The sequence below is a fragment of the Papio anubis genome, chromosome 1, assembly GCF_008728515.1.
Source record: "Papio anubis isolate 15944 chromosome 1, Panubis1.0, whole genome shotgun sequence".
In the NCBI taxonomy this organism is placed as follows: domain Eukaryota; kingdom Metazoa; phylum Chordata; class Mammalia; order Primates; family Cercopithecidae; genus Papio; species Papio anubis.
Window position 1 is genome coordinate 125,442,083 of NC_044976.1, and position 21,389 is coordinate 125,463,471.

At 50.6% G+C, this 21,389-nt stretch overlaps 1 protein-coding gene across 2 annotated transcripts in view; it reads right to left on the minus strand.

Moving 5' to 3' along the window:
* Positions 1-21,389, minus strand: part of KCNN3 (potassium calcium-activated channel subfamily N member 3) — a 166,050-nt gene that overhangs the window by 102,695 nt on the left and 41,966 nt on the right. For both annotated transcript variants that reach the window (XM_031653347.1, XM_031653348.1), the window contains exon 2: positions 14,603-14,698. In XM_031653347.1, coding sequence (XP_031509207.1) covers positions 14,603-14,698 — 96 coding nt within the window. The remainder of the gene's footprint in view (positions 1-14,602; positions 14,699-21,389) is intronic.

Here is a 21,389-nt window from a genome sequence, read left to right on the forward strand (position 1 = left end):
TGCAGTCAACCCGCAGCAACAGACACCACATGTTTAGATTTGAAAGATGGGAAAGACTGAGGCAAGCAGGAAAGGAGAGGCCGAGGACACACAGAGAAGGTGGGACAAGGTGGTTTTGGTGAGGCTGAGTGCAGGGTCAAAGAGGAACTGAGAAGAGGAAAAAATGTCCCCGGTGACTGGGGACAAGCTCCAGCCCTGTAACCCAACAGCAGCTGGGGCAAGTCATTCCCTCTCCAGCGCCAGCTGCTCCTTCCCAAGCCACGCGGCTCCTCCTACCTGTCCCCACTCTTCAACCTTTTGAGCCCACTTAAAACTCAGAAGCCCCCCCACCACAATGTCGGTTTTGGGTGATGTCACTGCTGCTGCGGGTGACAGCCAGGCCCTGGGCAAAGAGGCCTGCTCTGGGATGGTGGCGGTTTCCAGCCACCCCACCAAACCTGCAAGGTTGAATTCTGCAGGCAAAGGAAGGATGTAAACTCCCTGCCTGGGGGAGAAGCTAAGTCCCCGAGGCTGCTGGAGAAGAGTGTATTTTTAGGCGTAGGCTTGATTTGTGAACAATAAGGGAAGAGCAAAATTGCAAAATCCTAAGGTTCTTGTGAAGTCTGATCAGTGTCAGCTCCTGCTAAACATCCAAAAAGATCTGGCAGAGCAAGACAAACTCGGGCTGCCCGTGAGCCCGGGCTCCTGGTGGGGTGGTGTTCAGTCAGTGAGATCAGAACCTCGGCATTCTGGGGTAGGAGGGGTGTTTCTCCCTTCCTCTGACTCTTAAGCAAGAGTTTACAGGGTGGCTCTCGTCTTTAATCCTAACAGTCTCCCAAGGAGAGAGATTCATCCACCATTCCTCTAGCCCAACTCTGCACTCTAAGGTCAGAGCAGGTCCGAGTGATTGAGGGGGGTTCAACCTGTACCATAATCTACACCCATCTCCCACCCCCATTCTTACCTCTCAGTCTTTGATACAGACTACTGACGTTCTCTCCATCTTACATAAAATGCTTTGCCGGTGCAACCTGAAGACAAATTTCCTGGCTTCCCTCTCCCGCCGTCAGATCGCCATCCCCCAACCCCTTCTAATAGAGAGAGAATGGGGCTACTACCATTTTAGACCTGGGTGCCTCATCTCTCCAGCTGTTGCTCACCAGGATCTGGCTCCAGGCCCTCTGTCTATTCTCACCTTCCAACATTCCCTTTATGATCAGCTGCATGCCTCCCATTCCCCAGAGCCCTGCACTTCTGTACTCTTCACAGCTGCTAGAGCTGGTCCCTTCCCCTAAAGGACCTCGCACCACCTGCACCTGCTAGAACTGTGTCCAGCCCCCATGACCGCCTCAGATGCCCTGCATGGCAGCATCCTCATTCCCGTCTAGGTGGAACTGCACACCGTGCCCTCCACACCCTTGTCCTCAGCACCAGCAGCCAAGGCGTGTGAGTGTCTGTGTGCTTATCTCTCCATTAGATCACAAGCCTGTTTCGGGCAGGGACCTTGCTGTCCCCACGGTGCCTGGCTCAGAACAGCCCTTCAATAGCTCTGTGCTGAATGAATTAATCACCTTTTGTCCAGTCCTCAGGGGAGGGAGAGAATAGTTGCTATTTCTAACAGCAGCAGGAAGACAAATATTGCCCTGCCCACTCCCTCGCCTCCCATTCCACACACACACCCACTGGTGGCAATTTCTCTTTGCTCTCAAATCGATATGGTTTCTAGCACATTCTAGCAAGAAGCACCACAAAGAGCTGAGAGGGACCTTGGAGAGCCCTTAGCTTCCTCCCCAGATGCACAAGTGAGGGATCTGAGGGCAGTGAGGGGCAGAGACTGTTGGCGATCACACAGCAGGCAAGTGTAGGGGACATACCTGACTCCCTGCCCGGTGCTCCCACAGAGCCGCCGCGTGGCTCTGAGTTCAGAGGCGGCGGCTGCTCTGCGCCCGATGGATGGCTCCGCCGTGTCTGGTTACTGATCTCTGGTTTGTGGCTGTGCCTGCTGTAGTCACAGGTCAGCGGTCATAGCCAAGCTCAGCTGCTGTGGCTGAGCAGTGTCTCTGAGAACGTCCAGCCATGGTGGCCGTGCCTCAGCACTCTCCTGTGACACAACACGATCTCACCGAGTGACCAGGCGTATGGCTTCACCCTTCCATTTCACAGACTCAACACTCAGCCCCAGCAGCCAAGCCCCAGCACCAGCAGCCACCCTTTCATGTCACAGACCGTGAGTAACTCGAGACCAGGTCCAGTCTGTAGTTCACAGCTCTGTCCCATCCCAAGCGCCATGCCCCTCACAGAGCATGGCTCAATGAACACGTGTTTTATGAATGCAGAACAGGCTTATTTGGGGGCTGGGGTGGGAGGGCACATAAAACCACAACCTCATGGAAGGCCACAAAACTTTTAAGATGAAAAAGATGTGCAAATCCTTGAATTTTCTTCTTTACTTCTCCTGTCTTTGGTCCAACCAAAGAAAGTTTACTTCCCAGATTCGACTTCTGGTTCGACATTTGTAGCAATGGTGTAGATGAAGTTATTATACTCAGGCTCATCAAATGTGGGAGCTCAGGAAGCTGGGAGGCCCCCACATACATGTTGCTGAGTGAGATGCTGAAAGGCCTGGACAGACTAGAACGAAGGGCTGAGACAGCTGCAGGGAAACATTAACAGAAGCAAACGAAAGGTACAGTTCTCACCTAAAAAGCCAACCGTATTAGCAAGGATGGAAGATGGAGGGGGCAGAGGGTGGGGAGCTGATGGCTTAGCAGCTCATGAGAAGACAGTGGGGTTTTAGTAAATATTCAGTTCAATATAAACTAATAGGCTACCATGAAAGCTAAAAGTCACTGGCTGTCTTTGACTGCAGTAACAAAATGAGAAAGCCGGTCGGTGCCCTCTGTACTGACCTGATCCCAGTGGTGTGTGAGGGTCAGTGTGTCACCAGACCCCTGGGCTGCTATGGACCAAGCAGGTCCTGTTCAGAGTAGCAAGATCAGGGTGGAAACAGGATTATTGACATGATTATGCCAGGGAAGCGGGGGCATTTAATCTAGGAAAGTCCTGGATCCAGCTCAGGGGAGCTTGGGTGGGAGGCTGCTGGCACCTTACCATAGGAACGGGCAGAAGGAGGAGAAAATATGGGCAGGGAAACAGGAGAGCTGCTGAAGCCTGACCCACCCAGGCCACTGGCAGCCCAAGGCACAGTATCTAAGGGAAAGACCAGACTCAGCCCAGGCAGACGATGGCTTGGGGGCAGAGGCAGGTCTGATCCTGAGGGCCTGGGGACTCTCAGGGACACTGTGGCTCCAGGCAAGCAGAAGTAGAAGCCAGCCTCTCAGAAGGAGAAGGCAGGGAGGCAAGAAAGAACAAGACCCAGTATGGGACTCAACCGGGCTTGAAGGAAGACCCTAGCCTAGTCGGGATCAGAAGGGAAGGCAGAGAAACTGAAGCGGGTCCCAGTTCTGATGGCTGGGCATGTAACCCTGAGATAGCTGCCCTTCTACCTCCCCAAGGGTGCTGGGCCTCATCCTTGAGGCAAGCCTGGGACCCAAGGGGAGGGCAATAGGGAAATCAGGAGAAGGAAGGGATTTTAATAGGCAAAGGAGACACCATAGGGCACAGCCAAGGTGGAGGTGTGGCTGGGATGAGGGCCTCCAGAGCTGCTGCAAGGTTGGACCAACACTGGGTTGCTGTTCAGCCCTAGGCTTCCTAATATTCACCCTTGTTGGAGGGAAGTCCCCATGACTCAGCCCACCTTCTAGGCTGCTTCTAGCCATTATAAGAACCAGGGGTAGAAGAGGTAATTTGAGGACAGGCCTCTCTCCCCCAGGCAGGGCAACCTGGCTAGCTTTGGAGGTGGTCAACTCAAACAGTTGACCTCAAAGCCCTCTGCCCTCACCAGCCACATGACTGTGGATACATCTCTTACCTTCTCTGCCTCAGTTGCCTTATCTATAAAGGGGGGATGATAACAGAGCCTAACTACAGGACTGTCGCCAGGAATCACTGAGATGATGAAGTAAAGGCACAGTCCCCAGAGCATGAGAGATCAACAGATGGAGGCACCACTATTACCACCTGTGGGATTACCAACCACTTCCCCAATCTAAACTTGGAATCAGAACCCCGGCCTGTGATGCTAGGGCGATGGGACAGGGTAAAGGTAAGTTTAGGGGCTGACAAAGTGGGGGATGCTTGTGGAGATGATGTGCAAAGAGAGCTCACCACAAGCCTTGGTGGGGGCACATAAGGCCACATAGAAAATGACAGTCAGTTCTTGAGATGGATGGTGGTAACAATTATACTATAATAAGGATATTCTTAATGTCACTGAACCATATACTTAAAAATGGCTAAAATGCTAAATTTTAGGTTATGTATATTTTATTTTACCACAAGTTTTAAAAAGTTTTTTTTTTTTTTTTTTTTTTTTTTCTAGATTGGGTCTGGCTCTTTTTTCCTGGCTGGCGTTCGGTGTTTCGTTCTTCGTCCCCTACAAGCTCCGCCTCCCGGGTTCACGCCATTCTCCTGCCTCAGCCTCCCGAGTATCTGGGACTACAGGCACCCGCCACCACGCCCAGCTAATTTTTTTTTTTTTTTTTTTTTTTGTATTTTTAGTAGAAACGGGGTTTCACCATGTTAGCCAAGATGGTCTCGATCTCCTGACCTCATGATCCGCCCGCCTCAGCCTCCCAAAGTGCTGGGATTATAGGCATGAGCCACCGTGCACAGCCTAAAAAGTGTTTTAAATGACCAAGTCTCAACTTGGACCCAGGTCTGCGGACTGCAAGCCCGGTGTCTCTCTCACCGTCATGCTAACGGGACAGGTTTGCATGGGAGATGTCTTTGGAGGAAACAAACTGCTCAACTGAATTGCATCGAATTCTTTAATTTAAAGATAAATCAGGGGCAGTTCATCTCTTTTCCTCGTCCAATTGTTGGGGTTTGGAGAATTTGAGCAGCAGTGATTTTGCCATTTTTTCTCTTAAAACAGGAAAATGTCATTTCACTAGATTCCTACTCAACAGGAAACTAGAATTATCAGAATTTTCTTGATAGCACAATGCAACAACACTTGTATAGAAGCCTCCAAACACTAAGGATTCGACGGCGCCTTCCAACCTTACAAATCCTCGGAGAGTCAATGGTCCTTACCCGAGGAGTCACTGAGTCCCACTATGCACAGTGCTGTTTGTTAGGCACAGCAGGGGCGGCTGCAGGGATGACTGGGAAGACGCTGGCCTACCTGAGCTTAACTGAGTGCCAAGTTACAGGAGTGTGCACTGCACCCCCTGCGGTGCTGTCAAAACACACATTCCCAGGCAGTGGGGTTCACCTGCCTGTGCAGGACCCAGACATGACACAGGGGATCTGAGGCACACCCCTGATTGAGAACTGCTGCCACAGGGGAAAAGATCATCATTGAAAAATGGTAACAAGAAAACCAAATAGAACAGATTAACTTTGAAAAGTCATGGATGACACACATTGGCAATCTCAGAGAAACAGAATATTCTGTTAAGCTGAGCACTTGTTCCCCATGACTTTGGAGAAGTGGGAGTCTGCGTTCACTGAAGGAGGTTGGAATGGAGTGCTAAGGCAGGGGACTCGGCCACTTACTCTATTATCCTGAAAACTTTAAGCTGTCTGACCAGCTCCTATGTGTAAGAGACTCAAGAGGAGTCACCTTCAAACTTTCAGATGTTGGAGCCCAAGAGCTGTCTTTATTATTGGTTTCTACGTCAAGTTTGAGGCTGCGTTTAGGGGACAGCCAGCTCTGTGACTGGGCAGAGGCAAGGCTATTAAAAGAAGGGACAGAAGTTGTTTGGACAGTCCCACAAAGGGCCTCCTGAACACAAACCAGGTCAGTCATTGTTACCAAAAACCGCCCCCAGCCACTCTCGTAACATTTTCCTCTCCTTGTCACGCAGTGTCCCTCAGACATGGAATCCTGGCTACAATCAGAGTTCTCAGAGATCATCTGGCCTAATCTGCCCACTTTACAGACAACACAACTGAGGTTGAGCTAGAACAAGTCGCTTGTCCTAGCTCACAAGTGATCAGCATCCCAGACAAACTGGCTCTGACCTGTCGTCCCATGTAGAACAGGCAGAAGGTTGCTGGGGAGGGAGCCCCTTGGGCGGAGCTGGTGTTTGGCTGTTTTTTTTTCTGGGAATATTTTCATTCTCTCAGCTGCCCATGCTGGGACTGTGATTTTTTGTATCCTGAATTACACTGGAAGCTTCCCGAGAAGCGTGTCCACGGCCCCCTCACTTCACATGGCCTAGGGCGAGGACAAGTGTGTGGTTTCCAAGGTAACACATAGCTGGGTGGATTCAGCCTCCCGGGCCGCCTCCTCTTCCCGGGAGGCTTCATCCTGAGCCCGCAGGGGAGGAGGCGTGGGAGGCGAGGCGACACACCGCCTTCCCATTCACAAACACGGACTCTTCCCGAAACCAGTCTCCCCTCTGTCTTCCTGCCAGGGTTCAAGGGCAGATGACTCCCCCAGTCCTGAACTCCTGGAGCTAAGGAAGCTCCTGGAGGACTTGGCAAGAGGCATTTGCCTGGAAGTCAACAGAACCCCAGCTGACAGGGAGGTCAAGCCTTAACGTGCCCGGGGCAGGGCTTTTCACACCTGTTCACAGACACAGCACCGCCCAGTGAGAGCACGATCCAGGATGACATTCCCCAGAGACAAAACAGAAAGTCAATACAGGCAGCCGAGAAACAAGCCTTGCTGCCACCGTGAGCACACCCACCCCGCTGGAGATGCCAGCCAGGGCCAGGGAGAGCAGCAGGGGGGCCTCACACCTAAGGGATGGGGAGCAGCAGGAAAGCCCCCTCTGAGGCAGAAAGGGTTAAGCCCGAGTGTTTAAATATTTAGCAAATAAAACCAAAATGTCACACAGAGACTGCCAGGGCTGGTGTAGTAACCATGGCAATCCATGGCCAGCGGCCGATCCAAGTGAAAAGGTGCTGGGACCCAGGTGGGCCTCCCAGAGAGTGCCAGGGAGGGCAGCCCGCTGGGACCTGCAGCCCATTAGGATGCAGAAAGCACAGGTCAGATGTCAGGGCTGTGGGCTTTAGGTCAAGCTCTCAGCCTGTTAGAGGCTCCGCTTTCTCCTTAGAATGAGGAGAGAGCAAATCTGCCATGCCTACCCAGGCTTTGTCGTTCATTCATTCATTCATTCAACCTACACTCATTGAGCACCTACTATGTGCTAGGCACTCTCATGGCTTTGGGGATCCAACAGTGAATCCAATACAGTCACCACTGCCATGGAGCCCACAGTCAGGGAAGGGAGTTGCAGGCAAGAGATAGTATTCACAACCAACATAAGACACACAGGGACAAGTAAGAGCCAGTGCTAGGTCTACTCCTAAAAGGGGCACCCTGGGGTCAGGGAAGGGGGATGATGGCCGGAGAGAGTTCCTGGAGGAGGAAATAACTATGCTGAAACCTAAAAGGCAAAAAGGTAAAGGCAGCCAGGCCAAAGGTCTGGTAGATGTGAAAACCCTCTAAAACATACAAAGTACTAGACAAGATGTGGCCACACCATCGTCTCTGAGGCGCTTGCTAATGTATCAGCCTCTGAGTTTTCTGTCTTCAAAGTGTAGTCTGACAAGGATTTATTCCATGGTGTTCTGACTTCTCCGGCCCAGTTGGCGGCGTAGCATCCTCTCTGTCTTTCTTCCTCTCTTTCTAGCCCCACTGTGCACAGCTGGGCCAGGTAGGAGGCCGAGGCCCAGAGAAGAGCAGCACTCCAGTGAATCCCCGTCGCCGGGCACTGTTCCCTGGAACGCATTCCCCATTTTCAACTTCCCTTGTGTGCTGTGATCAACCAGGGGCGCATTTACGAAAGTGGAACAGGAGAGGGATGTACACCTGGCAGAGGAGGCCCCCATGTGGAATTTCCTGTCAAGGTCTCCTCCCCTTCAGGACGAGTGGCCCCAGCTCCCACCTTCCATCTGCTCATCACATCTGAGTTAAGGAGTTGACATGCTCAGACGTAGCCAGGCTGAGAAGTCTGTCTGGAGGTCTCAAGATCACGGAGGTTCAATTAAGGTATTTCTAGTCCATCAACCAACCAGCCAGAGACACCCTTAGGAAACCTCTACCAGGTGTCTGAAGAAGGATGGGGACTCTAGCCCCAACCTTGGGGGGTTTGGGCAACCTCCACCTTCCCTTGGAGGACAGGCACAGCTTCCTTCTCTTTTTTTCCTCTCCTAAAACGCTCTGGGCCAGCTCTGTCCTGAGCATACAAGGTTTCTGCTCCTGGCAAATACAGGGCACAGCATCATCTCCCCGTGAAACCTGCCCAGCCTCTCTGGGAGAAATGCATCACTCCCTCCTCCGTGGCCACTTGGCGTTTCACAGACCCTCATATTATGGCACTTATGACCCTGGGTCACAGTGGATCAAAGTCTAGGACAAACCAATTTCCAAAGGCAGGAATCAGGTCTGTTTTATTTCTGGATTCTGAATGCCTAGCACAAAGTAGTCCTACAATAAATGTTTGCTGAATAAATAAACAAATGAATGGACTCACCATTTTTATAGACTGTACTAGGGTTGGAAAATTTATAGAGGTCAGTACATGCTCTGCTATTATACCTTGTCTCTCAGTGCCAGGACACCTTACAGGTTACGTTCAGGATGTGACTTGAGTCTGCTTTCTTTTACAGGGAGAAGGGAGAGTGAGGGCACAGAGCAAGACACAGTGTGAGTTGTTCTGTCTGTTCCTTCAGGAGAGGACACCACTAACTCCTTTAGTGGTGGGACCCCAAAGCACCTGGACCAGCAACACCTCCTGCATTACAGACACCCATGTCCCTGTGACAGTACATTACACGCACCTAGGAGGACACTCCCATCCACAGAGCAATCATGCCACAGGGAGTGAGGCTTCCTATAATTTATGTCCTGTAATTTCAAGTAATTTCCTTGTCTGCTCAGAACTCTATCGGTATTTAATGAAAATATCCCCTTTTATATACCTAATAAATTAAAAGCCTCCCTTTTTTTTGGTCCCTTGTATTTCAAATTCATGAGGTTGAAGGCCTTCACTGACTACCTGCTATGTGCCCGGCATTGGCCTGGCTGTAGGGACCGCACCTCCCATCCCTGCAACTTTATTAAGGATGCCAGGCTCTGCTCCACGCCTCTGGACATGAATGTGTCTGCACCCCACCCCTTATTCCATGCCCGGGGCTCTGAGCCAGGCACTTCCTCCCTGGGGCACTGCATCCCTCCCATTCTCCCTTCCTCACTCTTGCCCCAGCTCTGGGCATTATCACCCCTCACCTGGCCCATGATGACATGCTTCCCACTGTCCTCCTGCCTCTGAAATTGGCCTTTCCTACATTTGCATGCTGCAGATGAAGAGTGCTGTCTAAAATGTAAATCTGATCATCTTGAAACCTTCTCAGAGTTTCTGCTGCTGCCCACAGGACATTTCAAAACCCTTCAGCAAGGCAAACAAGCCCCTACAGGTCCTGCCCACCATCCATAGTGAATTCGCCCCCCTACCCAGGACCCTGTCCTTGACACATTCCCAGTGTGCTCTGCAGTTCCCCATCTCAGAGCCTTTGTTTACTCTGAGACCGCTGTCCGGGGTATCCTTTCCACTCTGTCAGCCAGACAAACAGCATTCTCACTTCAGTGAAGGGGTTCTGCTTATATGATCTAATTTAATCTGTACAATAACCCTTTCTGGTAGGTACTGGTTCCGGGTGGGTAGGCATATGCAAACCTACCCCCAAAGGCTGAGGAAGCCGAGAGGTTGAAGAAAGGGGCTGACATATCCAGTTTCTCAGAAAGAAACATTTAATAGGGACTTATGAACAAAAGCCACAGTCTCCGGCAGCAGTAAGACAAGATGGTAGATCCTGCACCATGACCCCCTAGAACCAGGGATTAGCTACCAGAGGGAAGGGGTATATGTGCTTCAGAAGCAATTTGCCTAAGGGCAGGACTTACAGTAAACAGTAGATAAAGGAGAAATCTTAGAGGCTTTCCCAAAACTGGGTTAATCGGAAGTCAATATGGAGGATCAGCATCCAAGATGGAGTTGCTGTGGCCTCCACAGTATGGTTATTAGTCCTATTTTACAGAAAAGAAATAGACTAAGAAGGATTAAGTAACTTGTTAAAGGCCACTTACACACTAAAATGTGACAAACAGCATGATTTGCACCCAAGCTGGGCTGCTCTGAAGTCTATGTTCTCAGTCACCTGCTAGCTCTGCCTTCCAGGATGGCACCAGGGCCATTCATTAGAGCCATAGATTCACTCAAAGTTGGTGACCCCTGGGAGAAGCATGGTGAATTCCAAGTTTCTCCTCTAGAGAACTGGGCTCCTGTCCCGGGCTCTGCACCTAGAAGATTATTAAACAGATGCTGAACCAATGACTGCCCTTGGTGGGTCATCAAGAGCATGGGAGGAGAGGATACTGGGGGGCAAGAGGAGTTCAGTGTTTTCCGTGTGGAGCCAGAGGCTGCTGGTGGCATCTAAAACGTGAGTTTGCAGCCTGGGGAGGGGGTTGGCATGGTCTGAGAGCTGTTGGTGAGAGCTAAACCACAGAAGTAAATGGACTCTCCAAGGGAGAGCACAGTTTTCAGTCAGAGTTTTGGTAAATAAACAAAATGCATTGATTCTTGTATTTTCATTTCTCTCCCAGACACACCAGCCTGAGGAAAAGAGATGCCTGAGTCTTTGAAGGTCTGTGCTCCAAAACGCCAACAGAGAAGGAGACTGAGGAGAGATGGGGTGGGGTGCCATCTTCAAAAGATGGAGGCTACCACGCGGGAAACACAGCCCCTTCTTTTCCCTGCTCCAGAAGCAGAACCAGGCCTGGGGGCAAGTTCCAAGGAGGCTGCCTCACCTCGGCAGAAGGGCGGGCTTTCTAAAGACACTGGTAGGGCAGCCTCTCCCAGGGGGGCTGGCAGCTCTGCCACAGCAGCACCCACAGAGGCCCTGGAGTTCCTGCACTAGGTGGGCACTACGATTTAAACGTGTCCCCTCCAAAATTCAGGTGTTGCCAATGTGGCAGTGCTAAGAGATGGGGCCTTTCAGAGGTGTTGAGGCCACGAGGGCTCCTCCCTTGTGAATGGGATTAAGGCCCTTATCAAAGAGGCCCTACGCAGTGTTCAGTCCCCCAGCCTCCTGCCTTCCCCGCCGGAGGACGCAGCAATGCAGCGCCATCTTGGAAGCAGAGAGCAGCCCTCACCAGACAACTGAAGCTGCTGGCACCCTAATCTTGGTCTTCCCAACCTCCAGAATGGTGAGAAATACATTTATGTTCCTTATAAATTACCCAGTTTGGATGAGAGTTACCCAACAATGTTGCAGAATTCTTCTTCCTGAAAAACTCAAGCCATCTAAATGAACAAATAAGAATACTGTTCTAAAAGGTACTCCCCCAGCCTCACGTATGTGCCGGGCAGGGCCTGGGGCCTGGGTGTGAGCTTTTGGGGCAAGGTTGGGGAAGACAGGGACATGGTCTTCCGGTCCCTGCTAAAATTTAGCCATGTGACCAGGAACCATTGTGGATGAGGAAAGTTGTGAGCAGATTCCTAGCAAAGGTCCTGAATCACCCCAAGGGGAGATGCAGCAGCCACCCCCTGCCCTGACTGCTTCACAACAGATGGGCAGCAGCTGGCCTTTCCCTGTGGAAGGTGCTTGCTAAGCACTCCGCTCTGCATAAGTTCATCAGTCACACTTGGGATAACTCCTTCCTCCACTCGCAGGAAGTAGGTTCCGCAGCTGGCTGAGCAGCCAGACCTAAACCAGAGAATTACAAGATTGGGGGGCTAAGTAACAGATGAGGAAACTGAGGTCCAAGACCAAAAAGCTAAGTCATGGCATGACCAGCTTTGGAAAATAGTTACCTTGAACTCAGCACGCTTTCCATTCAAAGAACGTGCTACAAACGCCTGCTCTTTGTCAGACACTATAGGTCTCTGGAAATGTAAAGGTTAATGCAAAGATAATTGCCTCTGAGGTTGGGGAGACAGACACCTAACAGAAAACTGCAATATGGCCCAGTGAGGTATATATAAGGGCATTCTGTAGGAGCCTCCCTCCTGCTGACTCTCTGGGCCCAAACTGTTCCCATTTCCCTCTGGCAAGAGAAGGTCCAGCTGGGCACAGAAAGAACTTTACTGGAAAGGTAAGAGGCACAGAGGAAGCCGGTGTTGGTGACTTTCTTGAAGTGATGGAGGCTGCAGGGAGGATAAGGGGCCGGGTGGCAGGAGCTCAGGGTACAGGAAGGGCTGAGCCAGAGCAGGAGGAAGCCCAGCCACCTGCCAGTACCAGGCAGTCATGACAGTGACCACCTGGTGGACCCAGCTGGTAAGTGACAAGGCCCAGCTAGAAGCAGTGGGACAAAGGTCACAGGAAAGGAACCAAAGTTTCCACTCTGTGAAAGCCCACTCTGTACTCTACACTGTTCCCAACCCCTGCAAGAGTTCAGCAAAGTGGCTGATGTGGTTCCCATACTTCAGATGGGGAAACTGAGCCCCAGGGTCAGGATTCAACACAACTGATTTTACTTTGTTTCTCCAAATTGTGTCGGGCCAAAATGAATGACCCCCAATAGCATCATCTACTGCCCATGATTAGGGCTGAAACAGAGCTTGGCCATGAGCTGGACACGGGACAATGGGTGCCCAGCCAGGTTCTGGGCTGTCAGCAACATGACCCTGCCACCAGGCCAGAACTGAGTCAAGCGGCAGCTGGACCAGAACAGGCCGAGAGCTAGGGCTGCAGGCCCTGGACTGGGAACAAGGACCTCAGGAGCATCAGAGGGAGGGACACCTGGCTCTACCCACACCAATGCCTGGAGCAGAAAGAGGAAGTAGTCAGGCTTAGCACCAACATAGTGTGGGGTTGAGGCTAAGAACAGCTCCTCTTCTTCCCCTTCCTCAAGCCTGGGTCATAACTGAGTTTTATGATTCTGCCTTTTTTCTTTGGTGTGTGTGACACCTCCCCACACAGGTCAGGGGGACATATAATAATACAGCCTCCCTACAGATGAGGACATGGACCCTGAGGGACTGCCTGGGTCCCACAGCTGGCTTTGGGTGGGGTGGAACCAGGCCCGGAGCCCAGACTGTCAACTTCTGTCCTATCTCGGTTCCGTGGCCCTGTTCCTCCCTGCCTGTACTCCTGGCTCCTTTCTGGGGCTGACTGGACAATGTCTGAGTTAAAGTCCACCACTGCGTCCAATTCAGACTCCATGAAGGAAGCTGCCTGGTGGCATCCGGCACAAGCACAGCCCCTGTCCAAGCACGTGCAACCCTTTAGAGGCTGAAGAGTCCCAGCGTCCAGGTCAGTATCCTCCAGTCATCGACAGAATGCAGCCCTGCCAAGGTGGCCTGGAGCTGAGGCTTCCATGTCCCAGTCAGCCACAGCGGCCCCTGACCTTTAGACAAAAAGCCAAGGCTCTCTAGGAGGAGGAGGCACTCCCACCTGCATCCGCACAGCTGCTCCACCCTGAAAATGCCGAGTAACAAAAGGGACTGGATTCGAACAGTGTTGTTAAATAGCGCTTCACAAAGCACTCTCCCATGCACTCCTCATCCCATCCTCACGACAGTTCAGCAGAGCTGGAATAAAGGCCCCATGTTCTAGATGAGAAGATGGAGACCCAGGAAGGTCACAGGGCTGGCCAAAGACACTCCGAGAAAAAAGGTCATGGCCGAGCCTTGGCCCCAGTTTTTCTGACTCTGAGCTCTGGTCTTCGTCAGTCTCTCGCCTGCTGCCCAGATGTGAATCTATCTGTGCTCCTCCGGCCAAAGGACCGGGATGGTTTCCAGATTCACACGCACATGAGGAAAAACATCTGGAGAGTTTAGAACTGCTCAGGTCCACAGCAGTGCAGGTCAGCCTGAAGGGCCGGGGGCTGGGGGAGGCTCGTCACCAGAAGATGCCTCAGATCTGTTCCCTCCTGTCTCATCCTCCTGGCCCGGGTTGAACCATCCTCCCTATGTCAGCCAAACTGGAAGTGCACCCTGGAGGCCCAGCCAATGTTTCTCTGGGTACCAACTCACTCCTGGGCAGCAAGAAACAGGGGCCTTCTCGGCCACAGCAGACTCTTATTCTTTCTAGAAAATGACACCCCCAGCCTGGCACCCACAAGGGTGAAGCCCACATCATTCACAAAAAGCAGACTCGTTGGTGGAGTTCGGTGCAGCATATGTGGGGGTACACGAGGCAGGTCTGCCTCACTGAGGGCATCAACTCGGTGACCCAAGTTCAGAAAGGATCCAACAAGAGACAGAAAAGGCAGAGCAATGCATCAGGGGCTCTCCCGGCCCGATGGTGCTCAGTGAGGGTCCCGAATACAGCAACCTCGCTCAGCCTGAAGCCCTACGTTTGTCTCTGGGATCCGCACTTCGAAGACAACTTAACAGTTATTCGAAAGCCATGGGGCAGCCTTGCAGTTTCCTCTCCCATTTGGGTCCAAACCAGAAGAGAAGAGCCAAGATCTTGGGCACCGTCTTGTAAAATCACCCAAGTAGCTGCTCGGGGAGTGGGTTTTGGGGGTGGGGATGGGCTCGGCTCAGAGCAAGGCCAAAGGATCAGCCGCTGCATGAAGGGGTAAGGCGGGGGCACCTACCTGGACTTCACGTGTGTGGTAGGCGATGATCAAGCCCAAAAGGATGATGGTGGACAGACTGATAAGGCATTTCAGGGCCAACGAAAACATGGAGTCCTGCAGGAACAATGGAGAGAGAGAATTAGGGAGTGCAGGGAAATCTTCTGCGGCTGTGTAAAAGAGAAGGGGTGGGGACACAGGAGGGACTGTTACCAGCCACTCCTAGGAGCAGGTGTAGCACAAAGTCAGCCTGAGCCACACAAAAGCCTTGGGCTGTGCCTGGGCTGGCTCTGTTTCAGCAGCTGCCCCCTCTGAGCCTCTGTTTTCTTGGGCTAAGTCATATTTGCATTCCTGGGATGAACGCTACTTGGGCATGATGTATTATGTTTGTTATACATGGCTAGATTCAGTTTGCTGATGTGTTATTTAGAATTTGTACTTCCACGCTCGTAAGTCATATGAACATCGTTCTTTATTGTGCCGCTATTACACGGTTTGGGCATCAATATTACGCCAGCTTGGGCCTCTGTTTTCTCTTAAACCCAAACCAGAGGACTTCGGAGGCAGAATTCTTTCAGGAATGAATCTGAATGTCCCAGCAGCTGCTCTCATCTCCTGGCTTAGGCCAAGGGCAGGGGAGGAGGCAGGGACAGCAGAGGAGCTACTGGAGAAAGAAGTGGGTGAGCACAGGAGCAAAGAGGGGTCCTGGCAGGAGAAGGACCCTGAGGGTCCCTCCTGCTAGGGATTAGGTGGGGGAGGTGAGCCCTGTGTTCTCCACTGCAGCCTTTCAGCCCCAGGGCAGCTTAGAGAACCTGAGGTGTGTGGTTAAGAACATGACCTCTGCGGCCACACTGCTAGGTCCCAGTCCTACAACAGCCACTTAGGGCTACATGACCTTAGAACGCCCACTCCACCTCTCTGCACCAGCATGCCTCCTGTGTCAGATGCGGATAATATTGGGGCCTACCTCACAGGGCTGTTGTGAAAATAAAGGAGTTAATTTTCGTAAAGTGCCCAAAACAGTGCCTGGCCAAGTAAGTGTTAACTACCCTTACCATTTACTTTGCATCCTCTACAAATCAGGGTGTCTGGGTTGGAATTTGGTGCACCTCTGGGCATCTCAAAGCTGTAAGTAGAGGTAGCTCCCAGTTCCAAAGGAAGGTGGGAACACAGCCCTGAGCAAAGGCAGCGGATGAGATCCAGGAAGCATTTCCAAGCAGCGACTGTGTGTGGCGGCCCTGCACTTGGTCCGGAGTGGTGCACGCCACAAAAGAAACAGCCCCTGTCCTCAGGGAGTTGGTCATTAGAAGAATGATGCCCAATTTCTGGAAGGCACCTTACAGTTTACAAGGTAGTTTCACGTATTTGTTCTCATCCTTCCTCAGAACAGCCCTCGGCCTTTTACCTTATAGATATTACAGGCTGAGGCCCAGAGGGGTGGGTGGCTTGTGCCAGAATTCAAAGCCAAGGCCTCTGACTCGCAGCACAGAGCACGCCCACAAGCCCTCAGGCACACTCTCCAGTGGCAAACAATGTAGAAACATGGGAAGCATTCATTTAAGTAGACCTAAATGACACCTTAAGACAACAAGGTAAGGGAGAATATGATCAACTGGCAGAGTGAGATCTACGGTAGAGCTAGGGGAGCTCGAGGGAGGGAGGCCACTGTGGATGGGTCCGAGGCAGCTTTCAGAGGCGGATGTGAGGGCAGCTGAGATCTGTGGAGTGAGGCGGTAAGTCCAATATGGCTACCACAAGAATGAGGGGAGGGCTTGGGACTCGAACCCAGGACTTCCAAGTGCCCAGGTCCATGCTCTCGGCCACCCTCTGTGGGCTAAAACAGAATGAAAGCGCTCTCCCTGATGTCTATTAATCTCCTCATTCATTTCATTGGTACACTTCTTGAGGCCCACTGGAGATATAAAGAAAACTAATAAAGTAACTCATTCATTCATTCTTTCACAACAATTTCAACCACTTCTCATTTGCTGGGCACTTGCTAGATATCCACCAGTGTGCTAGATTCTATACATACAGTGATACACACCAGAAGCTTCTGATCTGGCTTATTCACTAACTCTGACTTTCTACATTGTATGGGGTCGTCCAACTATGGGAAAAGATCTCCATTATTTGCTATACATAAGATGATCTACACATAAGCAAGTCTTCTTTTAGCCTCTTCATGTTCCATGGTTCCGTGAAGAGCAGCCTGCAATCATTTACTGAGCACACATGTATGGGGGCCTAAGGAGGGTTGGTGCTGTTCTGGTCCAATGTCAACACAGAGAAGGACAGAACACAGTGCTGGCCCTCAAAAACGTTCTGATCTTCGCAAGCACTGCCCGATGCCTGAAACGCTACCCAACCACAAGACCCAGATGGAGCTGAAAAGAGCAAACGGCGAATTCAGGAACACTCAGACTGTATTAGGGTAAGACAAACCTCCCTGCACGAATCAACTGGGGACAGCTCACAATGTTTTCCAGCCAGAAATGACCATAACTTTCTTTTCAAAGGGGTCTGAAACCATCTGGGAGCTTCACACCTCCCCGGGAAGGATTTGGGATCAGTTGCACATTTCAGCCTCTCATTTATTTCTTTTGGCAGAAATGAATTGACATCAGAATCCAAGTCTATTTCCATCATTTTAAAGGAAGCAGTGAAGGGAAATGGGCCAGATGCTGTCTCTCTCCTTTGAGCCTCTTCCTTTTGTCCTAAAGCTCAAAACCTTTACATGAACAGGCAACTCCCACCTGCTTCTTGGTTTTGGCCAGTACAACCTCCCTGGCCAGTTCCAGCCCCATCTGCGGGATGACCAAGCTGTGTGCTGGATCAACAGGGACTCTCAATATCTTCCAGATTTCTTTGCATTCTCCATCAAGTCAATAAAAAAAATTAACCAACCACTTTTAATAGCTGGAAAACATGTTAAAGAAGTCTGGCTAAACTAGGAATGTTTTCTATTTGGTAGAATGTTGAATTAGCATCTTCTCTTTGCTGCCTGAACATCAATGAAGCTTGAAATTGATATGGTTCCTTGGGGGACAGCAGTGACACAGGGCTGCCATACACCCCAGGATGGGGTACCTGCCACACCCATTGCCCCTACTCACTCCCATCTGAGGGCCAATAAGGGGCTCGTAGAACAGAGGGAATCCAGTGGTCAACTGGTCAACCCTTCTGCCCCATGACTCAGAACTTTTCAACACGGAGTAACAATCCTTAACACACAGGAATACTCAGGAATTATATCTCATTTCATGAGAGTCATTTTTAAAGCCATTTATTCCTAAATGCCCACAAATGTTCAAGCGGTTAAGTAGATTTGAGATCAGGCAGTGATGGAACACCATGCAGTCACTAAAAAACACTTCTGCAGAGAATATCTGAAGACATGGAGAATGGTTGATGATAGAATATTAAGTGAAAAACTCAGATCCCAACACGATATGTAGTATATTTCCAATTATTTAGTTTTTAAGCTTTTTTTAGTGTAGAAAAAGACTGAAAATACGTCAACAGAATTCCTAAGAGCTGCCTCCATCCATGTGGTCCCTGTTCTGCTCCAGGCCACAAGCCAGCCCTTCACAGATCTGTGATTTCTCACTGATGACAATAATCTGTAATAAAGCACGTCTATAGAGGCCTACCATGCAAGGACGGCATCATCAACCCACTCTTACAGAGGAGAAAACGGAAGCTCTCAGAAGTTAAGTAAGTTGTCCAAGGGCAGGGCTCACCATGGCAAAGCCAGGATTTGCAGAAGCCCAGTTTTACACCCAGATCTGTCTGCCTCCAGGTTCCATACCCTGCCTGTGCCCCAGCACCCCACCTGCTCCTGCGGCCACGCCTTGCTGGCCCTCCAATATCTGCAGTGAGGCTTCTTAGAGCTGCTCCAGCCTTTCCTCCCCTGAGGCTGTGCAGAGGGTGATGGATTGTGTTCCCCAGCTTCTGAGCCAGCCACAGAAATTGCTCTCCTGGCCTGCCTGGTAGCTTCCAAAAACAGGCCAGAACTGTAATGATTATGGTAGATCCTTCCCAGAGACTTTGAAGTTCTAAATGTGTTTTATTGTTTGGAACATCACAAAAAAGAGAAAGCTATGCTTACAGACAGAGTCCTGGAGGGGCACTGAACCAAAATGAAATATTAGCTTAACTCGGATAATGATGGGCAGGCTCCTTCCCCAACCAAGCTGCTACCCACAAAGAGTGTATGTGTATGGCTGTGTGCGTGTGTGTGCTTATACACACATGTGGTCCATTCATGATTTCTGTCACTGGCTGAAACCCCCAAAGGGAAAAGGTGACAGCATCTGAAGTTCGTATTTACTGAATTAAGGTCTGATGTGCTTGTCTAACATCACTATGTTTTGTACATTCAGTCTGGGAAATAATTGATTTAGAAATCTTTTCTGTCTAATAAGGTCAACTTTTCCTTCAATTTCATGGAGAGGTCCAAAATTGATTGATATTCAACATCGGCTTATGACTGTGGTTCTGTAATGGTTGTCCTAATTAGATAGTCTTGCTAATTAATGCTATGCAAATTAAACCAGCCCCTCTTCTGCTGACAGGGAAGACCGCATCACTAGTCGCTGTTCTCCAGGGAGACCTGAGGCTCCTTTCCCTCCATACCAGCACCAAGCCCTGGCCTTCTTCCTTCCTCAATCTCATGCTGCCCAGTTCTTGGGATCTTTCATTCTTTTTTTTCTTTTTTTTTTTTTTTTTTTTTTTGAGACAGAGTCTTGCTCCATCGCCAGGCTGGAGTGCAGTGGTACAATCTCGGCTCACTACAACCTCCGCCTCCCGGGTTCAAGCGATTCTCCTGCCTCAGCTTCCCGAGTAGCTGGGATTACAGGCACATGCCACCATGCCAGTTGTATTTTTAGTAGAGACGGGGTTTCACCATGTTAGCCAGGATGGTCTCGATCTCTTGACATCATGCGATCCTACCAGTCTTGGCTCCCAAAGTGCTGGGATTACAGGCTTAGCCACCTACCAGCTGGATCTTTCATTCTTTTTTTTTTTTTTTGAGATTTGAGTTTTGTTTCAGTCTGGCTGGGAGAGTGTGTGCAGGGCCGGATCTCAGCTCACTGTAGCTCCAGCCTGGAAGATGCCTTGCTCAGCTCCTCCTGAGACACCTGGCCTCGGGCCACCGCCTGTTGAGCTGTATTTTAGAGGACTGCTCTCACTGTTAGCTAGGATGGTCTCGACCTCTCTGACTTCGTGATCCACTTCGTCTCGGCCTCCCAAAGTGCTGGGATTACAGGCTTGAGCCACCGCGCCCGGCAGGGATCTTTCATTCTTATCCATCATCCTCAGCTCCTGTCTTAGCACAGCCTCCTCCTTCCAGGTGGAGCACCCTAATTTAATTGCAAGCCCAGGCGTGGTGGCTCACGCCTGTAAGTCCAACACTTTGGGAGGCCAAGGCAGGTGGATCACTTGAGGCCGGGAGTTCAAGACCAGCCTGGCCATCATAGTGAAACCCCATCTCTACTAAAAATACAAAAATTAACTGGGCGTGGTGGCACATGCCTGTAGTCTCAGCTTCTCAGGAGGCTGAGGCAGGAGAATGACTTGAACCCGGGAGATAGAAGTTCTCGGCAGTGAGCCGAGATCACGCCACTGTACTCCAGCCTGGGTGACAGAGCAAGACTCTGTCTCAAAAATAATAATAATAAAAATTGCAGCTGTTGGTCCTCCCAGCATTCTCAGAGTGGCTTCCCAGCCTGGCTCCTACCAGAAGTCAGCTAACAGAATCCTGTTGCAGTTACTAATGAGTGAAGTGACAGAATGAAGTCACTCAGACCCTCTGCCTCCCAGGACTGTTCAACCTGAGACCAGGAGAGACAGCCGATGCTGTCACAGTGGGCAAGGAGACTCTGGGGACTCCAGAGGGCAGCTGGACCTCTGACCAGCCTGAGAAGGGAGAAGGGCCAAGACCCTGATGCTTGCTAGCCAAGAGAGCTCTGGAAGAGAGGCCCAGGGTATGGATCCAAGGGCGCAGGGGTCTCAGCCTCCTCCGTAGCAAACGCCTGGCCTGGACAAGTTGCTTCCTTCTCCTAAGCCTCAGCCCCCAGTAAAATGAGACTCCTGGACAGAACCATCAGTTAAGCCTGATGACCAAGACACCAGGCACACATGCCATGACAAACAGGTCACAGGGACATATCCAACACTCATTCCTTTTTTTTTTTTTTTTTTTTTTTTTTCAGGAGTTTTCTTTTCCTAGGCATTTTGTAGATGATGAAATGCTGGGTGTGAAATGGTCAGCCACAAAACCCACTCACACCATCTTCTCCTCAAACACAACAAGGCAAGCTTCCTATTTTTAGTCATGGGGGCTAAGGAAGATGTTCATTGTCTCTTTCTAAATAACATAGGATTTGAAACCAAAAGGCCAGAGTTCAAGTCATGTCTTTGCTACTAACTAGCTGTGTGACATTGGATCAGTCCTTTAACCTCTCTGGGCCTCTGGTTTCTTCTCTGCAAACCAGAACTACCCTTACTTTTCTCACAGCTGTTAGGGGATGAGATAAGATGATGCATATGAAAAATCTCATTCTGTTTTCACACAAAGAGAAGCATGCATTCTCTTGTAGCCAAACACCTCTTCTCTTGCCATGCAGATGTCAGTGCAGGTAAATGCAGCTGATCCTCAGTCTGGAGCTGCTCACTGCACCCCCAATATCAGCATTTTATGGCTGCAACAATTTATAAAGATATCCCCGAGGCATTTCAGAAAGACACCTTTGCAATCTGCATAGCCAAACATTCATTCACTCGTGCATTCATACGACATATA